The 17462-nt window shown below is 36.8% G+C and overlaps 1 protein-coding gene across 5 annotated transcripts in view; it reads right to left on the minus strand.

Moving 5' to 3' along the window:
* EPC1 (enhancer of polycomb homolog 1) overlaps positions 1–17462 on the minus strand; it is a 97810-nt gene that overhangs the window by 3558 nt on the left and 76790 nt on the right. For 4 of the 5 annotated variants that reach the window (XM_027559812.1, XM_027559811.1, XM_027559813.1 and 1 more), the window contains 12 exons: positions 15102–15247; positions 14467–14673; positions 13960–14108; positions 12683–12842; positions 11547–11723; positions 11377–11466; positions 11146–11294; positions 9096–9448; positions 1582–1700; positions 1415–1501; positions 286–427; positions 1–178 (listed from right to left, as the gene is read on the minus strand). The exon at positions 1–178 is cut by the window's left edge and continues 186 nt beyond it. In XM_027559812.1, the coding sequence (XP_027415613.1) occupies positions 1–178; positions 286–427; positions 1415–1501; positions 1582–1700; positions 9096–9448; positions 11146–11294; positions 11377–11466; positions 11547–11723; positions 12683–12842; positions 13960–14108; positions 14467–14673; positions 15102–15247 (1957 nt within the window). The remainder of the gene's footprint in view (positions 179–285; positions 428–1414; positions 1502–1581; positions 1701–9095; positions 9449–11145; positions 11295–11376; positions 11467–11546; positions 11724–12682; positions 12843–13959; positions 14109–14466; positions 14674–15101; positions 15248–17462) is intronic. The other variant, XM_027559810.1, reaches the window with a different exon arrangement.

Consider the following 17462-nt stretch of genomic DNA (forward strand, 5'->3'; position numbering starts at 1 on the left):
ATCAGAACCTGAGTTGTGGCGGAGTTGGCAGCGGTCGCCGGGTGACCCGGCGCACTGTGGGAACCCGCAGTCTGGGTCACGCTTGCAGGCTGCAGCAAAGCCGGCCCTGCCGTCGACGGACTCGTGTGGACAAGTGCTGTGGGTGTAGTACTACTGAGGTGTAAGCCCTTGTATACTCCTAGGGAAAAGGAAAGACGCAGCTGAACAACCGCAACTTTGCTTTTGGTTTATTACTGACGTACGTCACAAAAACAATCTCAACTGCTGACATGTCTCTCTCCCTACCTGAGGCTGGAAGGACGCCGTTCACCCCAATTCCAAGCACCACATCCTCCTTCATCTTGAATCCCATCAGTTGTTCCGATGTCACCAAAGCAGAAGCAGCAAATTGAGCACTAGCAGAATCCAAAGTCTTGGACACAAAACCCTACAAAGGAAAACAAGAGCAGAGCTAATCAGCACCACTTAGTTTCCAACGATTATTAAAGCTACACAGCTATATGCCAAAATCAGTCTGCACACAAACCAAAGTGGCAAACCACTGAAATATCTCCATTTCTTCTCGACAGTCATAACTTTGATTAATGTTCAGCAACAGCATCTTGTAACCCGAGGATTATAAATTTAAAAAATAAATTCTTTTTTGCTGTACATCGCATTTTGGACCTTAGTTCCCAGGGACTGAACCAACACTCCCTGCATTGGAAGGTGGAGTCTTAACCACTGGACTGTCAGGGAAGTCCCAAGGATTATGGATTTTGATCTTATGTGACAATATATAACATGGAATTACCAAAATAAACCTTTAAAATGTGGAAATGGTAAACCTCCAACACAAAGTGTTAGACAAGAAACACACTAGTAAAACATTTCAGTGATTTGCAATCAATCAATGCATGAATAAATTCATATAATGAGTAAGTGCATAGGCAAAATTTCCTTCACCAAACTTACATACATACATACACAACCAAAGGCAGCCAAGGGACAGTAACAGAACTACCCCTTTAGAACAGAAGGAACAAAACATCGATCACATCCTAACTCAGCCTAGAGATTAAGAAGCCCCTTGAATTTTTTAAATGACATTTTCCTCTCAGATGTCTAGAGACACAAATCTCAGCCTTCCGTTAAGTTCTATAAATGTGCTTAAATGGCCAATATTTATCATGCTTTAGGTTCAAAAGTGATTTCTTTTAATAGTAAAATAAGTTATTTTAATGTAATTTTTAATACATTGTAAGAAGAATTAAAAGTTCTCCAGATAATGAGCTGGGTGGGGCTGTAAGTTAAAGAGGTACATTCACAGACTACAAGATCAGGCTTGAAGACAGGGTCTCCATCTCATTTGACTGCGCTTTTAGGTTTTACTTTTTTACAGTAGGAAGCAGAGGGTGACAGCTTCTATACTCACCTGTAATGTTCTTTCTAAACCCTGTATAGAGTGGCTATGATGTGGATTCAGGCGAAAGCCACTTTTCTGCTGGTTAGATGCAAGGTTCTATGACAACAGTTGGTAATTAGAGATGAACTCTGGTGGGAAACAATGAGGGATAATCATAAGACAGACAAATCCCTCACCTGTGGCATGGTGGTGGAGGAATTACTAGTTGCTTGCTGTTGCTGAATTTGTGCAAGCTGCTGTTTCTGCATGAGTGCCAGCTGCTGTTGATGTTGCTGGTATTGTTCGGCTGTAAATGCTGAACATAAAACGAGACAACACTTTATAGAAAGGCACAGCTATCACACGCAACTTACAATATATGAAAACAAATTTAAGCATTTAAAAAAATTTGCGCAAAATCAAAGCATTTGAGCATCCTGTTAAAGATCACTTCTGAATGAGAATTTCAGCATTTTTATAACCACGCTTGACAAGAGTGGCTTGAGTTTAAAGAGAAATAAAGTGAAACTTTGAGTTGCACATACCAAAGAGAAGTGCTCACTTCCCAAGCTTTGAAACCATTATTTTTTTGGTAAGCTGCGACACTTGTGCTAGACAGTGTAAAAGGTAATACCAGCTTTTCTCAACCACATGTTGGAAATTCAGCTTTGCACTGAGCTTAAGAAGAGATCCAATAATTACCATCTGGTGTCTTTATTTATTCATACTACTGTCCTAATCCATTCAGATGATCTCCAGCAGTTCTGTGCAGAAATACTAGCTGATCTACATAGTTCTGAATTTTAGTCATTACAAACATTTCCTCCATATGAAATATAAGGTTGTTGGTTTATTACCTTTTTTTTTTTTTTTTAAAGAACCCATCCTTTAAGTTTAACAGGAAGAAAAGAGGCTCCAAAGGTTAATTAATTTTCCCCACCCAATTAACCCACCTGGAAAAAATCCAGTCAATAAGAACGGAGTTGTTTATGTTGGCTTACTGTACAGAATGATGTCTGAGGAAAGACACTGTGTTATGCTACTTATGTTTGTCTATGGAGAGCTCAGTTCTAAAAAAAACAAACAAAAAAATGTTCATTTATTACCCCCCCAAAAAGTGTGTGCAGTTTTTAAAAAGGAAAACCTTTTTCTTTTTTTTTTTTGCCAATTAAAAAAAAAAAAAGAAAAAAAATGTACATACAATCACAACATCTGACTTTAAGGCTTCTTTAAGAAGCCTGTGGTGTTTGGGTAAGAATTATTTCAGAACAGAAAAAAAAGGGTTAGCATGCATCCTCAGTCACTAGGGAATCTATAAACCATGCACATTCCCTCAATCTAAGGTTTAATGTCTTCAAAATGCTGTCAACTAATTTGTCATCTTTAAAGATGTCTTGATAATTTATTTAGAATATTACATCATCAAATTTTGCAATTTTCACTTATAACTCATGAGAATCTTTATCCTCTGGGGCAGAGTTTCTGCCTAGGACAACTAGAAAATACTTAGCTAGAAGTTAGGTAGAAATTCTACCATATTTTAAACAAATCAGAAAATTGTGACATAATATTTCAGAAAACCTCTGAAGTTGCTAGTACTTACACAGACTTTTTTTATACTTGAGCTGAACTAATTTCCTGGGTTACAAAGGCAAAAAATCATTTGTTGGAAAAACTCTACCATTCATTTTCCTATTTTTGGTGTTACAAATCTGTTTAGTTGATATACGTCCTTTGATGAGTTTCTTCTCCTTGTTATTTAGTCAGTCATACTCGATTCTTTTGCGACCCCATGGACTGTGTCCCCAGGCTCCTGTGTCCACAGGATTTCCCAGGCAAGAATACTGGAGTGGGTTGCCATTTCCTTATCTAGGGGATCTTCCCGGCCCAGACACTGAATCCATTATCTCCTGATTGGCAGGTGGATTCTTCACAACTGAGCCACTACGGAAGCCCTGTTTTTCTTCCTACTATGTTGGTAATCCTCACATCTGAACTCTGCAGGAAAAATTCTTTTTTTATTGACAAATACATTTTTTAATTGATAAAAGGATAATCCATAAATAGTGACATAAAAGCAAGTTTCTGTCAAAATGACCATTTCCATATAACAGAAGTTAAATCAGAACTTAAAAAAAATTTTTTTTAAATAAGGCTGCCTTGAAACAGATTATAATTAACATAATATTTATCTTTATGCTTAAAAAATTTCATAAAAAGAAACTGCTTAATGCCAAAAAGACAATTTAAGTATTGCTAATATGTTTTTGCAACTTCTACTTTAATTTCCTAAGCTTGAGTGAGTTGCCTAAATCTTGGATTTCCTGGTAGGAGATGCTTAATAAACTTGAAAAAAAAAAAAAAAGACCATAACTGGAAGGTCACGTCATTACACACCTAAAAAACAATAATTTAGCATTCACTGTAAAATAGATCTGTGTTTAGAACTCCATTTATATGAATGAAAATATTCTTTTGCAGAACTTTACTGGTGTTTGTGACTTAAAATTAGCAATACTGAGTTAAAATCAGCAATACTGAGTTAAAATCAATTTCAATAAAGGTTCCAAATATTTTACCCTATTTAAATCAACGTTTTAGTCCTCAGTCTCTGAGGGTTTTGTGAATTTCATTTTTTAAACAACTGTTAACTTCCTAATACAGATCTAGAAATTAAAAAAAATGCAACCAACACTTTAGATCACTAACACTCACTGTGATTTTAGATCCCTATGTTAGCTATTTCTTACATATCTCTATACTCCAGAGTGTAGTTATAAAAATTTCCCTGGACATTCTGATACATTCTAGAAGACATGCAGAGTAACATATACGCCAGAAGTGATGGTAGTAAAAAACATGGGTCTAGGGGCCAAGAGATCCTGATTTTTCTTTCATTCTCAGCTCTATCATAATTAGTTGAGTACACCTAAGAAATTACTTAATCTTCTGGAGCTCAGTATGTTTATCTAAAATATACAAGTACTAAACTAGGTGATCATTAAAGTCCTTTTCAAGACATAACATGCTAAAGGGTTTTAGATTTCTTCTGAAAAATAACAATTCCAATCCAAAAGGCTGTATGAATGAGTAAGGAAAGCTTGGACAAAGGTCAGGTAATAACTGGGCAAATAAAAGCTGAACTGGGTTTCACACTGTTCCTTACACAGGAAACTAAGATGACCTTGGATGCCATTATAATTCAAAGCCTAACCAAATTCTAAGTGAAAATAAACCAAAATGACCATATTTCCCTAAATCTCTATCGAAAGGTTTTAGGTTGTATGTCTACCTCTAGATACGGTGTGGTAGTCAAGTTTACAATTCACATGAAGAGGGACAAGCTGGTCTGGTGAACAGATCACCAAACCTAGAATCAGAATCATTTCACAGAACCAAAGAATGTTAGATCAGGAGGGTTTCTTGGTGATTTCCTCTATAACCTCATAATAAAGATGAAGAAACTTTCATCTGAGATCACAAGGATTTTAGTAGTGGAAACTGCTAAACTACCCCGAAACCAATGAGATTTTAAATATAGAAAGAAATAGACAAAAGTTTGTTTTGGATTTAATATCATTTACAAAAAACAATCAGACGTTTTATGTAGCAACAGTGTGCATCATGCTTGCAGAGCCCAGAAACCACCACTGTTTGGGTAGGTTCTAACAATTCTCTCAGGGTAGGAATTTAGATAAAATAATCTAAAACTTCATGAATCCACTTCTTATGCAAAGAACTATCATGTGCCAGGTATACCAGCCCTGGAACAGTCTGGTGTTCAGGCTGCTGGTCTTTAAGTCACATTCCTATAGCTAGAGCAGATCAATGGAATAATCGGGGGAGGTATGGGGAGAGTGACAATTTCAAAAATGAAACAATTTCAAAATTTGAAAATTCAGTCTGAGGTGATGGGATTCTAGGTTACCAGAATATACACTGTGTTTTAAAAACAAACAAATAAACCCAAACATCTATTTTAAAAGATACTCATCAATTAGAAATTTCTTTGAGCAATATAAAGCAGAAAATTATTTTAATGCAAAAAAGAGAGGTCACTTTAAAGAAATAAACATCTGAAATGACTCCACACAGTATTACAATATGACTGACCCCTTAATCAGTAAGCTTGAATTGATAGTATGGAGGTCACAGGCACTTATCAGTTATCTAAAATACCCAATCTGAAAACAAAAATTTGTTGTAATTCATTTGATAACAAACTACAACCAAACCTGAATTCATCTGGCTGCAAACATCTTGAACACGGGATTCTTTGTGGTCAAACCTGCCACTGAGTGTGACTATTCTCGCACTTCACTACACAACTGTAGGACTACTAATGTATTTTACTATGGGCACCACCCTAGACTCTGCTGAGCAAGTAATTCTGAGTTTTGAAACATATTTGGATAAGGATAAGGTTCTACAAACTTAAAAAATCTAGCAATGAAAACATTCAGTGTTCAAATCTAGTTACTGTCCTACAATAAGATTAAAATTTTATGCTAACTAATAAGGCCTACTACTGCACAGCACAGAAAACTCTCCTCAACACTCCATAATGACCTATATGGGAAAAGAATCTAAAAAAGAGTGGATAACTGTATTAATATATGTATAACATTCAGTTTGCTGTACAGCAGAAACTAACCAACACTGTAAATCAACTATACTCCAATGGAAATCTAAAAAAATTTTTTTAATGCTACAAATAGAAGTAAACTGTGCTGCTGAGTAAGCTACAGATATGGAGACTTAGAAACTATCAATCTAGCTACAAATTTCCCATTGACTTACGAAAATAAATCTATCCTGCAGATACGGGAGTTTAGAAAAATGACTTAAAATGCTGATAAAATTTCACTGAGAAATAGGAATTCAAATCATGAATATATAATGGTGGTTTAAAAATCACTTTTCTATTTTCAGTCTTTCTGAATTAGAGTCCTTCCTAATTATGAAGAAAGGTATTAATCTGAATCCGTTATACCTTCAAACACATGCAAATGAACAGTCATGCAACCAACAGTAAGTTTTCAAAGACTTTTTTTTTTTCTTTTGTCTGCACCTCATGGCTTGTGGGATCTTAGTGCTCTGGCCAGGGACTGAACCTTGGCAGTGAGAAAGTGTGAAGTCCTAATCACTGGACTGCCAGCAAATTCCTCAAAGACATTTTTGTAGATGAAAATATTAGAAAAATATTCTTGAAAATTGTCTAAATCACATTTTTTACTAAAGACTATTTAAAATACACCATTTATCCTTAAGTACTAAAATCTAGTCCTAGAAGTTCTAACATGGTGTCACCCTGCTGTACCGTATTCAGAAGACCAAGCACTCTAGCACCTGACTACCCATCTGGCTGCACAGCTATGCAAAGTGGTGAGGACCGGGAAGCAAGCAAAAGACTCTGACGCTTGCCTACAGAAGCTGTGTGCTGGAGCGCACGCCCTGTGCTGAGAACGATGGGCTTCAGATGCCATCATGCAGTTCCTATTTGGAAGTGAGAAGAGGCACTTCTAGAGGATTATTTAGAAAAGGGGTAATCAGTCCAGAGGGCGTTACTCTGTCACAGCACACATATAAATATTAATATTTAAAACAATGATAGAATAATAAAAAGTGGCTAAATTGATACCCACGTATTTGGCTTAAAATAGCAGGCAAGTGTATCAGATGACTCGTATGTCACATAATGACTGGGTAAGGTCTAAAGTCAGTGTGGTAAATATTAAGCCTAAAAAAATTCCTTTAGCAAGTAACATGATGAGTCCATCTCCTTCTTTCAGTAAGTCCAACACAGCCAGTTTTTCCTCTGGCATCAGACTAGATCAGAGTTTCTGTGGCTGAATTCCAGACAGAGTAGTTATGTTTGCATTTAGGGGCTATGACAAATGAAAAAAAAAAACTACTTTAAAACTACATCAAACGAGATGAGATCTTAACAGAGGGTGAGGTAGCAATGCAGGCACTGACGCTGCAGAAGGAGCCGTAACAGACTCACTTCCCTCACTGCCAGAGTGGCTCACGCTTCTAGTTCAACTGTACTTAGAATCCTCTGTAACAGCTGAACTGCTAAATAAAGGTTTTTTTTCTCCAGGGGAATTCAATGAAGTTAAAGGTACACATGACATGAGTTCACTGTTATATACTTAACAGCGAAAAGCTTTAGGTTTCTGGAATATTCACAAACATGAAAGAATAAAGTGTTACCCTAAAGCAATTCTGTAAGTATACAGAAAGATCTAGGAAATTTATGGGAAAACTGAGAATTAAGTGCAAGAGAAAACAAATGATAAACCCACCCATTTAATCTGATCACATATATAGGGGGAAGGAAATAATGGAAAAGAAAATTACACACTTATTAAAGATTTTTTCAGCTAAATTTTCAGTAATACTACTGGTCCATGTTCATCTTTTAACATTCATTGGCAAACATAAATCAAGTAAGTGTTACACTATCAATGCTCATTTAAAGCAAAACAATTTATGTGAAAAAGATCATATAAGATCCTTAGGATAGTTATACAACTTAAAGAAGTGGAGAAGATAAGAAATTGGTCCAACAAGCCAGTTTTCTACATCTAGTCCCAAAGAATTTTAAGCAACTTAATCTTTATCAGGGAAGCATAAGTTTATACTATTAAAATCTCTACACTCACACCATATAAGACCTTCATGCTGAAAAATCCTTTTGACTTTTAAGACTATAAAAGCAGAGAGAAACTGAATCTTCATGATATAGACTCCAAAATTAATGGGATTGTAAGTAATCTGTTAGGTAGGCCTCAGAATTATTTAGATTATCTTCTACTTGATTTCTGAAATGGGTTTATATTTCTTATGAGCTGAAAGACTTCCCTTTCATAGAAGTATTTTATTTCTAATCACAAAGAATATTAATTTATGGAACCTTTTCTGAAGGTAATGAGGCACATTTTCATGTTTCTTAGGTTTAACTGTAGCCTTACCAGATAATTAGGGGGACAGATTAAATTATCTTTATAGCCCTTTCAAAATCTATATTTAAATTATCTTTATAAATATCTGCAGTAACAACTTTAACAGTGAATTCTATCATCTACATGCCTCAAACAACTGGCATTCGCTTTAAAATAGAAAACTAAAATTTGGGGAATATTTTAAGTAGATGACATTTATATTAGACCCATTTCACAGTGTAGGCATAATGCTAAAGTACATATTACCTGAAATGTTTCCAAATTATTAGAATAATCCTTAAACTTAGATGTCCTAAGTCCTTAAATGTCCTTAAAGTTAGTGTCCCTCTTATAAATTATTCTGAATTACTGTGTCAACAGAGAAAGAGTGCCTATCTATCAAGTTGCTGGCTTACTTCAAAGCAGTCTAGTAAAAGCCCAGAGAAGTATCCACTATCAATTTACGGTCCATTTTCTTTCCATATTATTTGAAAATTTAATAGCTGACTCTTGGTGGTTCACAAAGTGCAACAGGAAACAAATGCCATACATTATAAACAGCACTAAAATTCTTGGGTGTGCAGAAATGTTTAAATGAAGACACATGCACAATCGGGATTCAAATAAATTCTTAAACCTAGATTTTAAAAAAATATATTTTAAGAGAAGGGGACTTTTAGCTGTAAGAATAACAGACCACATATTCCCAAAACTGATGAACCCGAGGCTTCTACAGAAACGCACATCAAAACGAATAAACGTACCAAAGTGTGCTGAACCACTGCTGCTTTTGCTTTGCGTAGAGGTACTGCATGTCTGGGTCCCGGGTTGTGCTGTGCCTGTTCGATTTATACTCCTATACAGTTTTCGACAGGAGAGCTCATCATTGTCACTGTCATGTAGGGATGGTGTCCGAGGCCTAAAATGCCGCCATCTACATGATTTGATATTGACGAGTATCTGACTGAGGTCTTTAGAGAAAGATTTGTCCGAGGTATTTGTTTCTGAGGTATTGGCAGACTGATTGACTGGAGAATGTTGTGGTGAGGAAAGCATGTCCAGATCCAGATGGCGAAACACGCTGTCGTAGTCTGAGTGCGCTCTGTCCAGTAAGACCCTGATAAAAATCAGTCAGAAAATGTATGTAGAACAGCTATTCAGAATTTACACAAGAGTTTTTTTCTCTTCCCTCCCCAAGTCCCCCAAAGCCATCTCCTACTGAATATTTAAAAGCTATAAATTTGATTATTTCAGTATTTGGCTCCGTAGGCTAAACTCTCAATTTCTGTTAAGGTTCTTTCACTTTTTAATGGTTCGAATAGAGAAGAAAGTACTCCACCTTGAAGAATAAAGTAAGCTGTCCAACTTACAACAGAAAGCCTTCTAACAATATGTTACTGTCACCATACAAGAGAATTTGATCTTTCACTTCCATTACAAAGCACCAAAACATTTATGAAGCATTGCTAATGTATCTGTTTCTTAAGCAAAAAAATTTTTTGAGGGAAGAGGTAGGAGAAAAACAAAAAAAGTATGTGATCTTTGGATATTTTACACTATTAAAATTTCTTACACACAAAATATTTGAAGTCACCACTCGAGAGGATTTATTTTTACTTTATTTATATAAACTTTATAAATGAATCCATCTGCTAACACTAACTAATGCTAGTATAGAATAAAATACAGCCAACATAGAGAACTTTCACTACTAATGATGAGGTTGAAAAAGCACTCAATAAAATGTGTCTTAACTGGATAATTCTAAACTAACATGAAGTGATAACAACTGCAATTAAGATAAAAAATGAAAGAAATGTGTATAAGTCATTAATTTACTGTAAATTAGACCCTTAGGTTTCTTCCTGAAGGCAGCTTGATCTGTTTTGCCTTTTAATTTTTTTTCACTAATACAACACGAGTCTTTCTTTTCCTTTGCTTTCATGTGTTTGGCAATCCCTCCCCTCGCCACACAACTTCTCACCTAAAGACCTCCAGAGCATCAAGGGCTCCATCAGGTCTAGACAAAGGCAGGTGTCCTGACAAGCTGAGGTCAAGATCAGGTCCTGCATGGAGCCAGGAGCCTTTCCTCTGATGAGTTAACCCAGTGTACTAGTTATATGACATTTCTTAGCCTATTTAATCCTTTTTCTCAGTATCTCCCAGAATGCCTAAAATAATTTTGGGTAATTTCTTTAATGTCATATGGGATTCCCTGATAGCTCAGTTGGTAAAGAATCCACCTGCAATGCAGGAGACCCCGATTCGATCCCTGGGTTGGGAAGACCTGCTGGAGAAGGGATAGGCTACCCACTCCACTATTCTTGGGCTTCCCTTGTGGCTCAGCTGGTAAAGAATCCGCCTGTAATGCGGGAGACCAGGGTTTGATCCCTGGGTTGAGAAGATCCCCTAGAGAAGGGAAAGGTTACCCACTCCAGTTTTTCTGGCCTGGAGAATTCCATGGACTGTATAGTCCATGGGGTCACAAAGAGTCAGACATGACATTTTTTTAATGTCATAGAATTTATGTAATCATGATGTACACTTGTTTTCATCTACCTCTGAGGACAGATATCTGAGGTTTTCAATTTTGAGAAGAAAAACAGATCCATTAGGGAACCACTAGTTATGCATTAAAAGCTACTGTTGTGTAACAGGTAACAAAGTGGCAAAGTATCTTAGTCAAAAAAACACAAAAAACCAGTTAAGAAGAGCAGGTGGGAAGAAATGAGCTCTTTGGAAGGATCACCTCATTCTAAACTTTCCATCACCCACATCTAAGACATCCCTCTGCTAGGAGCAGAGATGCCTCACCTTCCACCGCGCCCAACCCGTCTTCGTGCAAATCCGATGCACCGCTGGGGCACAGTCAGGGTGGTCAGGCAGTATCGGTATCGCACATCCCCTATTCCTCCGTCGCTAGGACTAGTCCAAGGCCAGTTGCCAGTTTGGTCTAAGTGAGGCTTAAAAAGAAGAATCCAAATTGTTATTTTTTGTCAACTAAAGGTAAACCGTTTGTTATTTACAAAGACAATCCACACTTACAGCGTAGTACTGACAGCCTGCCTTCCTTCGGAAAGCAAAAGGGCCATCGGGATCATTCTCTTCCTCAGCTTCTGAAGAGCCAGACAGAACCTTTAAATAAAAGGTAAGTGCATCAGATTGTGTGCCTTCCTATGTTCCTCATCTCGTTTACAGAAAATCCTTGCACTCACCTGGGAGAGAGGCTCTTCATCTGAGCTGGGGAAGTCATACTGGTTCAGGTCTTTAGCGTTGAAGACCGGCAGCGTGGTGGGGCTGGCCTGTTGAGGAGCAGCAGCAGCAGACGAAGGTAAGACTTTGGGCTTCTTTTCATATTTACGTTTAGGTCGGATAAGATCGGCCTTATCTTGCTGCAATAGTCATGAATTAAACACCAGAAATCATGGTCAACAAACTCAAAGTTTGGGGGAAGTTTTAAAATAAGTTTACTGCTAACATGGACTCATAGGAGATACAAGACTCTTACGTTTTGTCATTTTCTAATGTAAGTCTTAGAGGTCGTTCTCTGTGAAAACATGAATATGTTCCTACAACCTAAACATGATCATAAAATACTTTGTTTCTATTAAAGTAAAAGAAGAGAAGTTCTCCTGAAATCCTTTAACTACAATTAGTATTTACTGCTGGCTTCTATATCTTTTTCTTAACTTTCTACAAAAATTCTAGGAATTTTTTAAAAGGAACTTTTAGTTAGTCTTCATCCTAAAGAATTAACAAATCAATACTGGGGGAAGTAATAATGAAAACATATACACAAAGCAAACTTCAGATAACTGTTAACATAGTGAAAACAAATCCATAGTACTGAGGTATTAAAAAAATAAAGAGTAGTAAAGACTTGCTAGCTCTACAATGAAAGCAAATGGTGAGCAGTTTTAGAGGATAAAGATATGAAAGCACTAAAGCGGGAAACAACTCAGGGAAAAAATACATAGGCAAGAGTGATGAATACAGTTACACATTAGAAATACACATGGCAGGTGAGGGCAGAGGTGAGGAGAGATATGAATTTGAGGTGGAGGCAACAGGCAAGGAAGATCAGAGGCAAAAGTGGTATTTGGTAGGAAGAAACAGATCATGGCGAGTATAATGTTTGTGTAAATATGCTAAGTATTTATATCAAGCTTTATGAAGTTTATGGCATTATGGTTTTTAAAGAAAAGTTAATGAAACTATAAGGTATCTCTCTTTACAATTTCTACTGCTATAGGCCAGTCTTAAATCAAAAGCTGGCTTTCATGGTAGGGTTTATAAACAAATTTCTTTTTACTCTGATTCTAATGATAAAAATCACAAACATTCTGATCACCTTATTAACTTTAAATTCCTTCACGTCCATCGCCTCCTGGTGTTTGAACTGACTGCTGTTGGCGATGGGGATGAGGGGGATGGTGTATGTGGGCTTCACTGGCTGCCTCTGAGCCATGACCTCAGACATGATCTCCCCACTGTAGTCACCCAAATTATACCTGAAATGGTATGAAAAGGTTTATAGAGTTAGTTCTTGTAAGCACTTACCGTCATGACAACTAATAACTAACTCAGATATTAACTATAAACCCTGATGAAACTTAAGGTAAGATTACAGGTAAACTACCTGATGAATGTTTATTAAAAGTAAAGATTACATAATTCCTATTGCTTCTTTTATTTTTTGGCTTATGGCTTTATCATGCCACCATTAATAGATAACCATGGTGGGGGAGAGGGGGATTTAATTTTAACATAGCAATTTTGGTGGCAGATTTGGTGGAGATGTTGAAATTCATGCCTGAAATGGTACTGAGGAACTTTCTGCTAATTTGAGTTGCCTGTGCCATAAAACTAATTTTTCTGAAATGAATCATAAGAAATTGAATAGTTATTTCCTTTGGGAATAGGGACCTGGAAACAGGGGAGTGTAGCCTGAAGTTTTCACCATGCTTCTGCTGAAGGATTGTGTGTGTGTATTTCGTCGCTTAGTCGTGTCTAACTCTTTTGCAACTCCATGAACTGTAGCCTGCCAGGCTCCTCTGTCCATGGGATTTTTCAGGCAACAATTCTGGAGTAGAATGCCATGCCCTCCTTCACATGATCTTCCCAACCCAGGGGTCAAACCCGCGTCTCCTGCACTGCAGGTGGATTCTTTACTGCTGAGCCACCGGGGAAGCCACACTGAAGGATTATCTAGGTATTAAGAATACGGGCCTTTCCCCCATCCCTGTTTTATACTTTCCTGTTAAAAAATCTCAGCATGTGTTAAAAAAAAATTCAGTATCATTTAGTAAACAAAATAAAAACTTTAGAAGTGACAAATGTTCTCTTCCTCATGGCTCTGCACTAACTCAAGTCTAAAAGAAAATGATTTTGAAATGGAAGTATCCTGCATAACAGTTTTACTGAACCCAGTCACTTTAAAAGTGAAACTAGAGAGAGGAAGGCATGTAAAATTACAGAAAGTACATCAACACCACATATTTCAGCAGTCTCTAACTATTATTAAAAGAATGTATTTCTGGAGTTACAGAAAACTTCTTAGGAAATAAATGACCTCTACACAAAATTCTAATGGTGCTGTGCTTCTCATGCTATTAAAACATACTTTACCTCTTTTCCATAATTTCCAGTGTTAAGTGCAATAGCTCTCTTTTACTCTTTTCTCTTCTTTTTATCATCTCTAGAATAGTAACAGCCCGGCTTAGGTCTCGACGCAGCTTAAGCATTTTTTCATAAGAGGCTTCATCATTTTTGCGATTCTGCAAGTATGAATTTGCTTGTTTAATGTCAGTAAGCATTTCTGAGTATAGCTGGTGACATATAAGAGTATATATATATTTGAAAGGTGAGATTAGAATTTAAAGACACTGAAAGGGAACATGGATCACCAGGAAATCAATTTTGAATATGGTTTTTAATGAAACAACATAAAGATATATCATTAATAACTCAGTAATGAATTTAAAGGCAGATTCATTTTAAATTAATATTTTTCATTATAAAATGTAGAAAGTCTATCTAAATACAAAACAGGTTTCTGATGCTGAGGCATTTATAACTATAAATAAATTTTCTTACATCAAAAAATTACAAAAAAATCTCCCCAGGTTTCCTTACTTTCCGCGTCTGCATTTTTTCAGTACGTCTTCTAAAAGCCACGTAAGGATCATTTGTGCTCGAACCATCTCGCTTCTCTTGTTTTACTGATGGGATAAGAGACGGACCTCGACAGTTTTTTCTCTTTTTAATCCAGTACTCATAAACTTCTCTAATTAATTCATCGTCTTCTTTTAGCAGTAGTTTGGCTTCCTGCAGACTGACTGGCTAAATGTAAAATCATTATGTCATTTTCATATAATACAAAGAAAAGGTTCAAAAGTACTTCTAATTTAAATGACAATCATCAGAATAATAGTATTAACAATAGCAAATATGCTGAGTACCTTGTACATGTCAGATAACAAGCTAGACGCTTTATGTAAATTATTGTATTTAATTTTCACAACAATCCTGTAATGTTTTTCATCTTTATTTTACACACTGGGAAACAGGCACACATAGAAATTTAGACCTTCTGCTGAAGGTTATATAGGCTAGAAATGGACAGAGATATGAATACAAGCTTGTCCAGAGCCTGCTCACTTACCCTCTTTCCAACTTTACACTGTTTTCACACAAAGAGATACTTTTATATGTATATATATATATATATATATATATACTCATTCATTATATATACAATGAAGCTGTACCTGCTGACCACTGCCTTTTTCTAGACGGTCAATCATCTCCTCAAACTGCAATGGGCAGATGTCCATTTTCTTCTTCAGTTTATTCACAAATACTTCATCTTCAGAATCCAAATCATAATCGGGCTGCTCAGCATCCAAACTAAAAGCTGACAGAAGAAACCACACGCGATCATTTACCGCGTGGAAACACAGACAGAAACCTCTCACTGATATCTGGGTTATCTCTAGGGAAACAGGGAAGATTTTTAAAAAGATTTTGTTTTCAGACTAGAAAACAATCTAAGCTTCCTGCATTTAAAGTTTAAGAAAGAAGACCATCTTTATTGTTATAAGTGATAAAAGACTGGCTGTGACCTGTGACCCCATCCCACACAAAGCAAACTAGAAGCCCACTAGTAAAAACAGAAAGAGATTGTTAAATGCGCTGGGTTGAACTGAACAAAAATTCTGTAGCTTAAAAATGCTAAAATATCAGCAATTTCATGGGATTTAATACCATAATAGAAGGATAAGGTTTTTAAGTAAGATTGTTTCTAGAATGCTTAAGTCCTATTTTGTAAATTATTGAACCGCTTCACTGACAGCTCTGGGGTGGTATTTGAAGCTGAAGTGTTAGCCACGGCCAATAAGGGTAACAGCTGTCACTCAGTGAGCTCATTCCTGTCGAGGTTTGTTCCCTCATGAGAATCACTGTCATAGTGAGAGAAATGGGAAGTTTTCCTTTCAAGGAAAATTTCCCTTTCAAAATTTGTCAAGATTTGGGGGAAAAAAAAAAAAGGCAAGAACCACTGCTTTACACAATACTGTCAAATGTTGTTCAATTACTTTGCAAAATTAAACTAGTTTGATAATAATGTAAGTAAAATATTAAGAAGCTTGATACCAAACTCTGTCTCATACCTTTTCCTTCATTCAACAGTTCCTCCTAAGTTCCCACCACCTTCAAACCCACAACCGTGCAATTGTATGAGGCCCTTTCTGGCGGGCCTTGCTAGTTGCATCTGCACATTATGACCCAGCAACATCAAATTCCGTTTGTTTCAAACAGCAGGCTCCTCTTTCCCTGTCTTTAGGCCTTTACATTGGCTCTTTCCTGCCTGGTCCACCAGGCAAACGACTCATCTTTACAAAACCCAACCTGACATCAACTCCTGTGGAATCCTTTCTGGACTGCCCCCTACCCAATAAGTGGTTCCTAACTATTTTATCTTTTTTAGAAGTTATGAACCCTCTCTCTCCAAAAAAACATGGTGTAAACATATAGTATTTTACATAAGTTACAAGCAGAAAATTCAAATGTCCTTAAAACAGCTTGTGGCACTAAGGTTAAACAATTCCTGTCCTAGATCACTCCCCTTCTTTTGTACTACTGTTACACATACTTAACAATCTTATTTGCTAAACATTCAAATATGCTCAATTTTCTTGAGCACAGGGATTGTATCTCATTTATTTCTGTCACACTGAACACTCAACTCCTCAGTCCTTACCAGGGTCTCACATCTAGAGGCACACAATGTTCATCTGTTTCTCATAAGTGGTGATAATTTTGGTCACCAGTCAAGAAACTGCCCAATATTCCACTGTGTTATCTCTGGCCCATGCCCCCCTCCACCATCTCGTAACTAATAAGCAGTTTGTGGGGAGAGCTTAAGACCATGCAAATACCCTGCTCCTCATCAAAATTTCCTCTTAGGTACACACATTGGTGATTCTTATGTGAGTCAGTCTTGATCATGTAATTGCAAAAATGATTTTCTGGGTTTCTTTGAATTATTTTTTTAAAAAACTTTGATTTTGTATTGGGATATACAGCCGATGTTGTGATAGTTTCAAGTGGACAGCAAAGGGACTCAGCCACACATATACATGTAACCATTCTCCCCCGAACTCCCCTCCCATCCAGGCCACCATAAAACACTGAGCAGAGCTCTTTGTGCTATACAGCAGGATCTTGTTGGTTATCCATTTTAAATATAGCAGTGTGTACATGTCCATTCCAAACTTCCTAACATCCTTTACTCCACCATTCTCTTCGACACAGCACCATTCTGCTCTTGGCTGGCATTCTCTACTGTAAAACCGTGAGACTGATCTTCTCCACCACTTAGCACTCTGTTTATTACCAGTATGGAACTCAGGAATTTTTACTTTTACAATGGTTCACAATTCATTACTGTACTCAACTATTCCATTGCTTAAAACGTCCCCAAACTAGCCAGCGGAAACTCCGATGTCCTCCTGTGATATGCCTCTGCCATTTTTGTGAATTCTTAATTTCTGGCATAACAAGATGTTCAGGTTTATCTTGACTTACCCTCCCCCAGCCCTGGGATCAGCCATCGTTCCACATATTCTTGG

This window comes from Bos indicus x Bos taurus, chromosome 13, assembly GCF_003369695.1.
Source record: "Bos indicus x Bos taurus breed Angus x Brahman F1 hybrid chromosome 13, Bos_hybrid_MaternalHap_v2.0, whole genome shotgun sequence".
Classification (NCBI taxonomy): Eukaryota; Metazoa; Chordata; class Mammalia; order Artiodactyla; family Bovidae; genus Bos; species Bos indicus x Bos taurus.